Raw genomic sequence first — 10,709 nt, 5'->3', positions numbered from 1 at the left:
GGCAGCGTGCTCTGGCCGGGAGCACCAGCTGCCAGCGGCTCGGAGAGGCTGAGGCTGCAGGTGAGGAGCCTGGGGACAGGCAAGAAAGGGGCAGCGGGTGCCTCTGTGCATGCATCGTCAAGAGGAGAGTTAGCCCCACTCTCCCACCGCGATGGCTTTAATTGTGATAGGTTTGATTGCAACAAATTTAAATGCAGAGGCTTTAAATGCAAGCGCTCTAATTGCAATGCCGGACGGGGCTTCGAAGAGGCTTGGGGTCTTTAAAGTATTTTGCCCTCCTGCCTCTCGACCTCCTCCTGCACCCCATTGCCTTCTGGCACAGGATTTGTGTTGGTCTACGGCTTCCTGCTCCCTCTGCCCATACGGGAGTGACGAGCTGCTCTGGGGACCATAGTGGCTGTGGCCATGCCACCAGCAGTCACAAGCACTGCAGGCTGGTGAGCTGGAGCTGAGCCTTCCAGACATTACACAGCATCCCCAAGCCTCCACGCTGATGACTGCAGTAATTAGAACTTGCTCCAATCAATTTTTTACAGTGTTTGGAGGGCTTGGAGTGGGTTGGTCTCCCCCCCACACCCCGTTCCCCCCAACCCCCCCTCTGCCTCATTTGTCTGCATTGGAAATTGCAGCGTTGGGAGCTCCCGGTCTCCAACTCCACCATTCGACAGCAAAACCTCATTTAATCAAAAAGATGCAGCGAGTAGATGTGCAGAAGAGCTTTTTTTTTTTTTTTTTTTTCCTAAGAACTGCCATTTTAGCTGAAGCAAACAAACACACTGCATCGTCGCCAGGACAGGATCACCTATGACATCACAGCAGAAATGCACCTGTGGTCCCATTGCTGTGTATCCCTCACCCATGCAGGGATGGGGCTGTGGCTGGGAAAGCGCGGCTCTCAGTGCTGGCACCGGCGTGACAGGCAGATGTGGAGCAGGGACAGAGCCGCTCACAGTTGTTTCACCTCCAGCCTCTTCCCATTTCATTTCATCTCCTCATCTCCCCTTGGATCCTAGCCCAGGGAAGGGGGGGGGCACAGAAGTTCTTTTATCCTCTAAAATAAAAAAAAAAGAAGGGGGGGGGGGTCTGACACCCTCTTGCACCAATCTCAAAGCAGAGATGAAAGAGGCAACAGAGCCCCAAGAGTGGCATGGAAGGGGTGGCACTTGGAGTGCCCCCGTCAGTCACCCAGACTGCAGTGGGGACAGTGCATGGACCATGACAGAAAGCATTGGCACTGTTGTCCCACTAGAAAAGTGCACAAGGAACAAGGAACTGGGATGCAATGGACAGGGACCACAGCATGCATGGGCAGGGAATGGAGATTCCGGTGCTGCAGGTATGGGGGGACCTCAGCACACACACACAGGCAGGAGGACTGAGGTACACGTACACGTGAGTACACGGTACACGTGGGCAGTGGACCAGGGACCCTGACGCCTGAGGGAACTGGGGTTGTTTAGTCTGGAGAAGAGAGGCTCAGGGCAGACCTTATTGCTCTCTCCAACTACCTGAAAGGAAGCTGTGGGGAGCTGGGGGTCAGCCTCTTCTTGCAGATAACTAGTGGCAGGACTAGAGGGAATGGCCTCAAGTTGCGCTAGGGGAGGTTCTGGTTGGAAATGAGGAGACATTTCTTCTCAGAAAGAGCAGTCAGGCAGTGGGACGGGCTGCCCATGAAGGTGGTGGAGTCACCGTCCCTGGGGTTGTTCAAGGAAAGGTTGGACGTGGCACTTAGCAACATGGTTTAGTGGGTGACATTGGTGGTAGGGGGATGGTTGGACCAGACGATCTTGGAGGGCTTTTCCAACCTTAATGATTCTATGCCATAGGGCTGGGGACCGGGGACCCTGATGCTACAGAAATGGCAAGCAGGGATCCTGGCATGCAGAGTCAGGCAACAAGGGACAACAATGCCATAGGGATGGAGACACCAGTGCACACAACCAGGTGACCAAGGACACTGATGCAGTGGGGATGGGAACCAGGGAACTCTGGCACACATCAGAAAGGGATTGGAACACCAGTGCTGTGGGGATAGGGAACAGGGATCTCAGTGCCGTGGGTCTAGGGACCAGAGAGCCCAGCAAACGCAGGCTGGGGACTGGGGATCCTGATGCTACAGTGACAGGGACCAGGAACCCCACCTCATGCAGGCAGGGGACCAGGAACCAGGACCCCCAGCCATGGGGAAAGATTGCTCCCAGTGTGCCAGGGACAGCCCGCGAAAGGCTCTTTAGGGTGCAGACCACAGCACAACCACATGTCCTAGATGCACCATGCCGATGCCCCACCACCCCTGTACCTGGCAGGGCTGGGAAAGCCCAACCTAACAATGCCTAACAGGGGAGGTGCTGGTGTACATTTTGATTTCCCAAGGTCCCAGCAGCTCCTCCTCTGAGTCACCTCTCCCCTTAGTTACCTGCAATAACGGCTCCAGGTAGAGAATCCAGGAGGAAAAAAGAAAAAAAAAAGCCATGTCACAGTGAATTAGGTTCCAAAGGGCAGCACTGAGGATGTTTATGGGGCCACCACAACCACCTGCGAGGACTCTGCCCCCAGGCTGCCCTTCCTTCCCCAGCACGACACGACCACACCAGCACCCACCGGGTGCCCACGGGCACTGATGCAGACTGTCCCAGCACATGGTGCTGATGGTGCTCACCGGCGGGGACTGGAGGCTTGGGCAGCCCCGCTGGGGGCTGTCCCCCAGTACCACCAGCATCTGCTGCCACAGAATCACACAGCGTCGCTTAGGTTGGAAGAGACCTCCAAGGCCACCCGGTCCAACCTCTGACCTAACGCTACCAAGCCCTCCGCTAAACCACATCGCTCAGCTCTCCGTCTTTGGAAGCCCACCAGGGATGGTGACCCCACCACCTCCCCGGGGCCAGTCGGCACCAGCGCTGCTGCCGGCGCCGGGATGACCCGAGGGGCGGCGGAGGGAAACCCACGTTTTGCTCCCCACCTCCGTCCTGCCCCCCCCGGCAGCCCCGCGGCGGGGGAGGCGAGGCCGGGCCCCCGGCCCCTCACGGCGAGGGCTGACAGCAGCCACCGGCGGCGTGACGGCGCCGTGACGTCACACCAGCCCCCAGCTCCCAGCCCTTGTTGCCACCGCCGGCCGAGCTCGCGGATGGCCTCGGGGGGGGGGGGGGGGGAATAATTAAAATAAATAAATAAATAAATAAAAAGCAGAAAATCGTTATTTTTCCGGGGACGGGGGGGGGGGGGGGGTGGAGACCGGGGCAGACCACGCACGTGGGGGCCCCGCGGGAGGCAGCCGACGCGGGGGTGCCCGCCCCCGCCCCGCGCTGCCCCCCGGCCGCAGCCGCGCCGCCCCCGCCCCGACCTCGGCGGGCCCCGGCCGCTCCCTACCTCGCCCCGCCGCTGCCCCTGCCGCTACGAGGCGGCCATCTTGTGCGGCGCTGCGCCCGCCCCGGCGCGGGGGGGGGGCGGGGCCCCGCCTCCGCCCCGCCGCGCGGCCTCGGCCGGGAGGGAGCTCCGGTGCCGCGGCCCCCGCGCCCTCCGCCGGCAGCGCCGCGCCCCGGGGAGGGGCGGCTGGGCGAGGAGCTGCCCGCGGAGCCCCTCCGCGAGGCGCCGGGAGCTTCTTTCTCGGGGCCCAGCCGGGGCGAGCGCAGCGGGAGGAGAGGGTTTGGGCAGTACAAAGCGGTTCGCGACCGAGCGACGCGCTGGAAGCGAGCCGCGGGTGCCGAACCCCGAAGGTGCGAAGTCGGGGGCGGCGTGCCCGGCCCCGAGCTCTTTGCTGGCCTCTCTGCTAGGGCTGCACGGGGCCGGGCCCTGTTGAAATGGCGGCGGCTCGCCCGCACCTTGGCTAAAATAAATGGGAGCGTGGATGGACCCGTGCGTGGGGCTGGGGCCCTCCTGTTTGCACCTCGCAAGGTGCAGTGTGGCTGATGGCCCTGCAGCCACCTCCGAAGTGGCTGAAGTTGTACCCACCTCAGCTGCCAGTCCATGCAACAGGTCCTGCCACCGTTTGTTTTGCTTGCTGCCCTGCGAGATTACAAGTGGATTTAGTCAGTGCAGATGCCTCCTTCCTCCCACCCTCTTCCTCTGGTGCCCAGCCGATCACATCAACAGCCTAAATCTGGAATATTTTCAGGGTGGGAGTAGTGACACGGGTGAACGTTGCACCATGTCAAACAAGGACATCTTAATGTCCTGTGGATGACAGCATGGCTGAAAATGGGATGAGCCTTGGTGCTGTGCCCTGGCTGCTCCCAGCCATCACCCCAACGTGTTTTCAGCAATGCCACCCTTCTCGTCCCAGTTTGGGGCAATTTCACAGTTTTTTCTGCTAGCAAACACAAACCAGGGAAACCCCCTTGCCCAGAAGACAAATTCAGAAACTTTTTTTATAGTAATGCTTTCAATGAGATTATGCCTATTCTGCAACTTTTGGCATGGAGAAAGACTGCCAAATTCATTTAGGCACTTTGGTTGCAACTTGGCCCACTGGCACCATAAAAATGGTTTGTGGGCTGGTGCACCCATTCCTCTTGGCACCAGGGTTTCCCACTGGGGTTTGCTCCCCCAGAGCTGGTAGGAATCACCCAAGCAGGGCTTTGCTGTGTGTTTTTTGGTGTTGGTAATGAGCTGTTGGTGAGATGCTCATTATTTATGGCAATGGAGTGAGAAGATGGGAGAACCATTTGGGGAAGGCATCATTGCCAGCCCACTGAGTGAAGCTAAATTTTGGCCTCCAGCATCTTCCTTTGCAAAAATATTTGGGGCTCGAAGAAGCCCCAAAGGAAAAGGAACAAGTGCAGCAGCTCGACTGTTTGAGGGGCAATGATGCTGAGCACAGGGAGGTTCAACAACCAGCTGGCAACACCAGGCAGCATGGCTGGAGGAACGGGCAGAACCGGTCCCAGTGCCGCCAAACCCCCGGGAGAGGTGGGAGGACATGGGAACAGAGGCACATCCCTGAGGCCATGAGGACGAGCCTGGGGCGCGCAGGGACCCACCAGCAATTCTTGCCCCATGGCGCAGGGAGACCCTGAGGAAGCCCGTCCGCTGCTACTACTGGCCCCTGCAGCATCTTCCCAAGCCACCTTTTAAGTTGCAGCGATGGAGAAAGGCAGCCCCAAAGTCCAGGCTCACAGATGTATTTTTCACAGATGGCTTTTTCAAAAGGGCAAAGCCCTTCCTGCTGGGAGGCGAAAGGTCTGATTTACAATGCGGGGACGGAAAGTGGGCTGAGCGGGACTTGGGGGTCCTCAAGTTCGGCTGCTCTCAGCCACTTCAGCTGGCATGTTGCCTGCAGTTTTAAGGTAAAATCCTGCCAGTTTGGGCAGCTGCTCATCCACCTGCAGCAGCAGTGAGGCCCTGAAAAGCAAAGGAGGAATACTTTTTGAGACTTAAAAAGCCAAGCAGGGAGCACTGCCCCATCCCCACCTCTTGGCTTAAAGCTTTGCTAGGAGCAAAAACTCCACTCTGAATAACCAAAAAAGCCAGGAACTCCCCCAAAACTGTACACAAGGGACCAGGAAGGGCCACTCTTTGCCATCCCCTGTGGTTAAGAACCATATATGCTATATAATAAATCATCTCACTGCACCCACCCCAACCAGTAAAACTAGAACTGAGGGAGAAAAGTGCTGTGATCTTGGTCTGGTATGCAGGTACAGAAACTGCCGCAACTTGTTGGCTTAGCAGTCGGTGCCTGGGATGCTTGTCCGGTTGGGGAGGCCTAGGGACAGGGCTGTCCCCTTCTCACAAGGTCCCCCAATGACATGGGTGAGTGGGGTGGCACAGTGTTTTGCCCTTTTAACACCAATACTTGACAGAATAAGCAAATTTTGAAGAAGAATAAAGTTGAAGTGCAGGAGACTTCTCATTGCCTTGTGACACACCCCCACTGTCACCTGCCATGTGGTGGTGCTGTGATGACACCCCAAGGACCAGCTGAGATTTTGGGGGCAGAATAAGCAATCCCAGCTGCCTTTAAGGCAACACCATTATCTTGTATGCAAACACCTTAAAAAACAACGACGACAACAAAAACACCAGAAAGGTTCCTCCCCTGCCCTCCCCTGCCAGTTGTGCTTTCTCACAGTGACAAGTCCCCACCGGCAGCATGAATTGCCGCTGATCACCCCAAATGTACATGGTGGGGAGGACAGGGCAGCACTCACCTCCAAGTGAAGCAGTGGCAGCTTCCTTCCCTGCTCCTCACATCTTCATCACACCAAGCCGCTGGTGTCAAATTTGTCCCCATCTCCGACCCCTCTCCACAGCCAGTGGGGGGGGGGGGGGGGGGGGGATACCTCACTTCACCCCCACTGCTGTGGCTTCTTCAGGGACAGGGGGAAGCTCTGGAGCGATGTGACCCTGCCAAGGGCCCAAATTTGATTTCCAGACAGCAAGCCACAATTTCAACCAGCCAGCATCTGCACCCTCAAACTTTTTGCAAAGCTGGGTGCTGGCACCCCTGCAAACCCTCAGCTTTTCCCAATTCCTCCATCCCTCCTCCCCCCTTTTTTTTTTTATTTCTTGCGGCACCAATCCTCGCAAAACTTCAGCCTTCCTCAGCCGTGCAACTTCAGCCTGCAGCACAGCAGCAACTTTATGTCCATCCATCCATGCCCCCCTTGGTATATCGAGTGTTACCTGGAAAAAATAAAAGGGGGGGTGGCACAGAGCATGCCCCAAAAGTGGGAGGTTTGGTGCAGAGCAAAGTGCATGGCTGAGGAGCGGGCCAGGGAAGGGATGCAAGGTGCCCCAGTTGGGCCCCGCAGCAAGGAGATGTACACTGCTGCTGCCGCATCCTTTGTTCTGCAGCTCCCACTCTGGGCTCTGCTGGGGGCGAGGGAGGGACCCAGCCCCTTGAAGCCTTGGGAGTCTAGGGGGTGGCCCTCCCAGAGGCTGGGCACACTAGTGGTGTTGTGGGGGATGCATGGGAATGGGGGGGGGTGTTGGTGGGGGTCTGTAGAGGGTTGTTATTGTAGTATTGTTGACAGTGGGTGTGTCAGCTTCCCCCACTGGTGTTACTGTAGGGTTGTCAGCTGTCAGTCAGTGCTAAGTTGTTCCTGTAGTCTTGTTGGCTGTGGGTCAGCACTAGGTTATTGTAGGGTTGTCAGCCATGGAGCTGCACCAGTTTGTTGTTGTAGGGTCATCGGTCATGGGGCTGCAGCAGGTTGCTATTGTAGGGTTGTCAGTTGTGGGGTTGCACCAGGTTATTCTTGTAAGGTTGTCAGCTCTGGGTCCGCATTGGCATTGCCACTCTGTTGTTATTGTACGGTTGTCCACCACTGGGCTGTGCCAGATCGATACTGCAGGGTTGTACTGGCTGTAATGGTTGTCAGGTGTGGGTCCGCGTCAGTGTGCACTCAGGGGTTACTGAAGGGTTGGTAGTGGGGTCTGTGCAGGTCCTGCTCCACTGTTATCATGGGGTTGCTCAAGAAAACCCTGGGGTTAGCAACCTGGCTGCTGTGGCCTCCCCAATCCTGGCACTGCACCTCCTGTCCCACCATACCCTGCCTTACCCCCCAAATACTGTGAGGCCCGGTGCCCCATCCCACTTGCTCAGGCCCACCCCATCCCTCTTTATGTAGGGTCGCCCACACCACTGCAGCCACCCTCAAGTGGGCCTCGCATCCCATTGGTGTTGGGAGAGGCCCCCACAACCCAAGGGGCCCCCATAAAGGGGCACCCACCGCTTGGGCATCATCCACTGAGAAGGCATCAAATCCCTATTTTCTCCCCAGACCAGCACAGCCCCAGAAAACACATCTGGGCACCTTCTGCCCCCATGCCAATTAGCAATTTGGGGTCCCTAACTCTCATCAGCCACAAATGCTCAGGAAGAATAAAAATAGGAGAAACAACGCCCCTTTGAATAATTATTATTATTTATTGATGCATGAGCTGTTCCTGGCCCTAAAAGCCACTTAGGGGGAAAATTCACCTGGCCCTGGAGAAAGGGGATTTAAGAGACTGAAGACTCCCCCCCATATGCAACTTTCCAAACATTTTCCCCAGAAAAGCAATCCTGGCACCATCCCCCAGAAGGGGGCTGCAAGGAAAGGGAGAGATGGGGCCAACACCCTCCCTGGGTGACTTTGTCCTCAGTGGGTGGCACTAGGGGGGTGACCCCCGCTCAAGCCTCAGCTTCCAGACCAGTGCAGGGAAAAAGTTCCCCCCCATGCCCCTCCCTGGTTCAAAGCACAGAAGAGCTTTGGTTTTAATTTATGGGGGGGGGGGGGGGAAAAAGCAAACAAAAAAGTAACAGGGTTTTGATGTAACCGAAACACATATAAAAGCACGAAGATTCTTTCCTTTGGAATGGAACCAGCACGTTCAACCCATGCTGCAGAGCAGCTGTGGATCGCTGCTGAGCAGCAACAGATGTGTTGGAGACAGCAGTGCTGCAGGGAATGGGTCTCCCAGTGTGTCACACTGCACCTCCCATTACTCTTTTAAAAGCATTCCATGCCACTGGTGGAATAAATATGCCTCTAGCCCCCAAACGGAGCAGTACCCAGGTTTGTTCCCTTGTCCTTGCAGTAGGGTTTGGTAGCTCTGGGGGTGTGGGGCTCAGCAGGGGTCAGGGTGTGGTGGCACAGTTTGGGTTTGCAGTGACTTCACAAAAGACTCTACCTGAAAAAAAAAAAAAGTTGAAAAGAGGGAAAGGACGTTGTGATGGCAACCAGACAGAGCATCCCTGGTCTGTCACCGGCTTTGCTTCTTCTACAGAAGAAGCTTGGAGGTCAGCACGATGCTGACTCCAACTCCAGCCACAAAAGAGCCCCAACATGCACTCCACACACCTGCGCCATCAGGATGTCCTGCATGGCTGCATCCTGCTCAAAGTCCCCGTCGACGTCCAGCACCAGGATGGGCATGTGCCTCATGTCTGCAAAATACACCCTGTACAAGAGGAGGAGGTCAAAAATAAGGGATATCCAGGGCTGGGTGCCCGATGGCATTGCCTCAAGAGGATAGAGCAACGCAGTCCCCCAAACCCTCCGATATTCAAGGGTTTGGAGGAGCTGGATGTCACGGCAGCCCTGTGCCATCCCCACCAGGACTCACTTGGTGCTCCTTTCCAGCAGCCAGCGCTCGTGCTGCATGTGGAGCTGCTGCAGGTACAGCAGCTGCACGCCCCGCTCTTCCACCCTTGCCCTCCGCCACAGCCGCTCCAGGCACCTCTGCAAGGCGAACACAGTTCAGGCACCTGAAAAACCCCACAAATAGAAAACACGTCCCGTATCCCTCTCCTTCCAAGGGCTCTGTCACCTGTGGGGTGGCCCGCAGGTAGAGAAAGCCATGCAGGGTGGCACGGTCACCCAGCTCCTGCAGGAGGAAGGAGTGCCACTCCTGGTAGATGGCCCACTCCAGCATGTCCAGGTGGCCGGTCTCAAAGAGATTCTTTGCGAAGACATACCTAGGGAGGGACAGAGAGGACAGGGTGGCAAGCCGCAGGGAAGTCAGTACGCGTGGCACGATGATGGCCAGCATGGAACCCATGAGCCCAGGAGCATGGCGAACACATCGGCATCTCCACGCTGTAGCACGAAGAAACGGGCTCTATTCAGCAAGCACCTGAGCATCAGTGCGGCATCGCCCAAAGCACCCAGGGGTACGTGGCGTCACGCAAAGCCCCAGCAGCGCTACTGCCGGACAGCGGCCAGGCTGTGACGGCCAACACAGAAGCAACAGCGGGGCTGCTCCCGTCACACCGGACACCGTAAGGGACGCGAGGGGTGGCTGTGGGGCGCCGCACCTGTCGCTGTACACAGACCTCTCGAACACCTGCACGGGTGACGCCAGCCCCACCGGCCTCTCCAGCTGCGCCTTCAGCCGGCCCAGGCAGGAGAAGGTCTGGAAGGTGAAGGACCAGCGGGACGGCTCCTGGTACAGCCGCTGCAGGAGGTTGCCGAAGCCGGGAGCCTGCCGAAGGGGGGGGGGGGCGGGGGCAGGCGATGGCACGACCCCACGGCAGCACGCGGGGCCGTCTCCCCCAGCCCCCGCTTCCCCCTCTCCGCGACCCGCAGCGCGGCGCGGGGCCCCTCACCTCCTCGGCACCCGCTGCCACCTTCTGCCACTGGGCCACCGGCTCGGCCACCAGGTGCCACTCGGGGAACGCCCTGCCCAGCAGCCGCAGGAACGTGGACTTGCCCACGGCTGCGGGGACGGAGAGGCGCGGTCACGCGCGCACGGAGAGGCGCCCCCCCCCTCCCCTCCCCTGCCGCCCGGTACCGATGTTCCCCTCCAGCGCCAGGCGCAGCGCTGCCCCGCACCGCCCCATCCCGCCGCCGCTCCCGCCTCGCACGTCACGGCCGCCCGCTGATGACGTGCTGGGGACGCACCGAGGACGTTCTAAAGGCCCGGCGGCGCCCGGGGCAGGGGAGAGGAGGGCGGAAGGAGGCGGCTCCGGCCCCGGCCCCGGCCCCGGCCCCGGCCCCGGGGCGGGGAGGGGGCAGCGGCGAGGGCGCTGGTACCAGGTTGGGGGCGGTGGTAGCGGGTTGGGGCCCCTCCACGGGGCCGGGGTGCTCCAGCGTCAGGTTTGGGGCGCCTCCTGAGAGAAGGGGCCGCCCCCGCGGGCTGAGGGCATCGATAGGGGATCGATAGGGGATCAATAGGGCTCTGCCACCGTGGGTGGGGGGTTGAGGCATCGCCGTGGGGTTCGGGGCAGCAGCGCGGGGCTGGGGGCATCGACATCAAGTTGGGGGCGACCCCATAGGGTTGAGGGC

At 58.8% G+C, this 10,709-nt stretch overlaps 1 protein-coding gene across 3 annotated transcripts; it reads right to left on the bottom strand.

Moving 5' to 3' along the window:
- Nucleotides 1-7,847: 7,847 nt before the first annotated feature.
- Nucleotides 7,848-10,315, bottom strand: DGUOK (deoxyguanosine kinase). Of its 3 annotated transcripts, none has more exons than XM_035568744.2 (7): nucleotides 10,216-10,315; nucleotides 10,031-10,140; nucleotides 9,740-9,906; nucleotides 9,253-9,400; nucleotides 9,049-9,164; nucleotides 8,784-8,883; nucleotides 7,848-8,613 (listed from the first exon to the last, which is right to left on the bottom strand). In XM_035568744.2, the coding sequence occupies exons 1-7, from the start codon at nucleotides 10,262-10,264 to the stop codon at nucleotides 8,551-8,553; spliced, it is 753 nt and encodes a 250-aa protein (XP_035424637.1). In that variant the 5' UTR covers nucleotides 10,265-10,315; the 3' UTR covers nucleotides 7,848-8,550. The 3 variants fall into 3 exon arrangements, with proteins under 3 accessions (XP_035424637.1, XP_035424639.1, XP_035424638.1); XM_035568746.2 differs by having other exon boundaries at nucleotides 7,848-8,609; XM_035568745.2 differs by having other exon boundaries at nucleotides 9,758-9,906.
- Nucleotides 10,316-10,709: the final 394 nt, after the last annotated feature.

The sequence above is a fragment of the Cygnus atratus genome, chromosome 27 (assembly GCF_013377495.2).
Source record: "Cygnus atratus isolate AKBS03 ecotype Queensland, Australia chromosome 27, CAtr_DNAZoo_HiC_assembly, whole genome shotgun sequence".
NCBI lineage: Eukaryota > Metazoa > Chordata > Aves > Anseriformes > Anatidae > Cygnus > Cygnus atratus.
Note: the sequence above shows the minus strand (reverse complement) of the source record. Positions and strands in the feature narration are given on the sequence as shown.

Bases quoted from the DNA above. Each gene is read 5' to 3' on its own strand.
- DGUOK (XM_035568744.2), bottom strand. From the start codon at position 10,264: ATGGGGCGGTGCGGGGCAGCGCTGCGCCTGGCGCTGGAGGGGAACATC. The intron at 9,907-10,030 runs GTGAGGGGCCCC...CCCCTTCGGCAG, and splicing joins TGGCAGCGGGTGCCGAGGAG to GCTCCCGGCTTCGGCAACCT. The intron at 8,614-8,783 runs GTGTGTGGAGTG...TTTTTTTTTCAG, and splicing joins AGGACATCCTGATGGCGCAG to GTAGAGTCTTTTGTGAAGTC.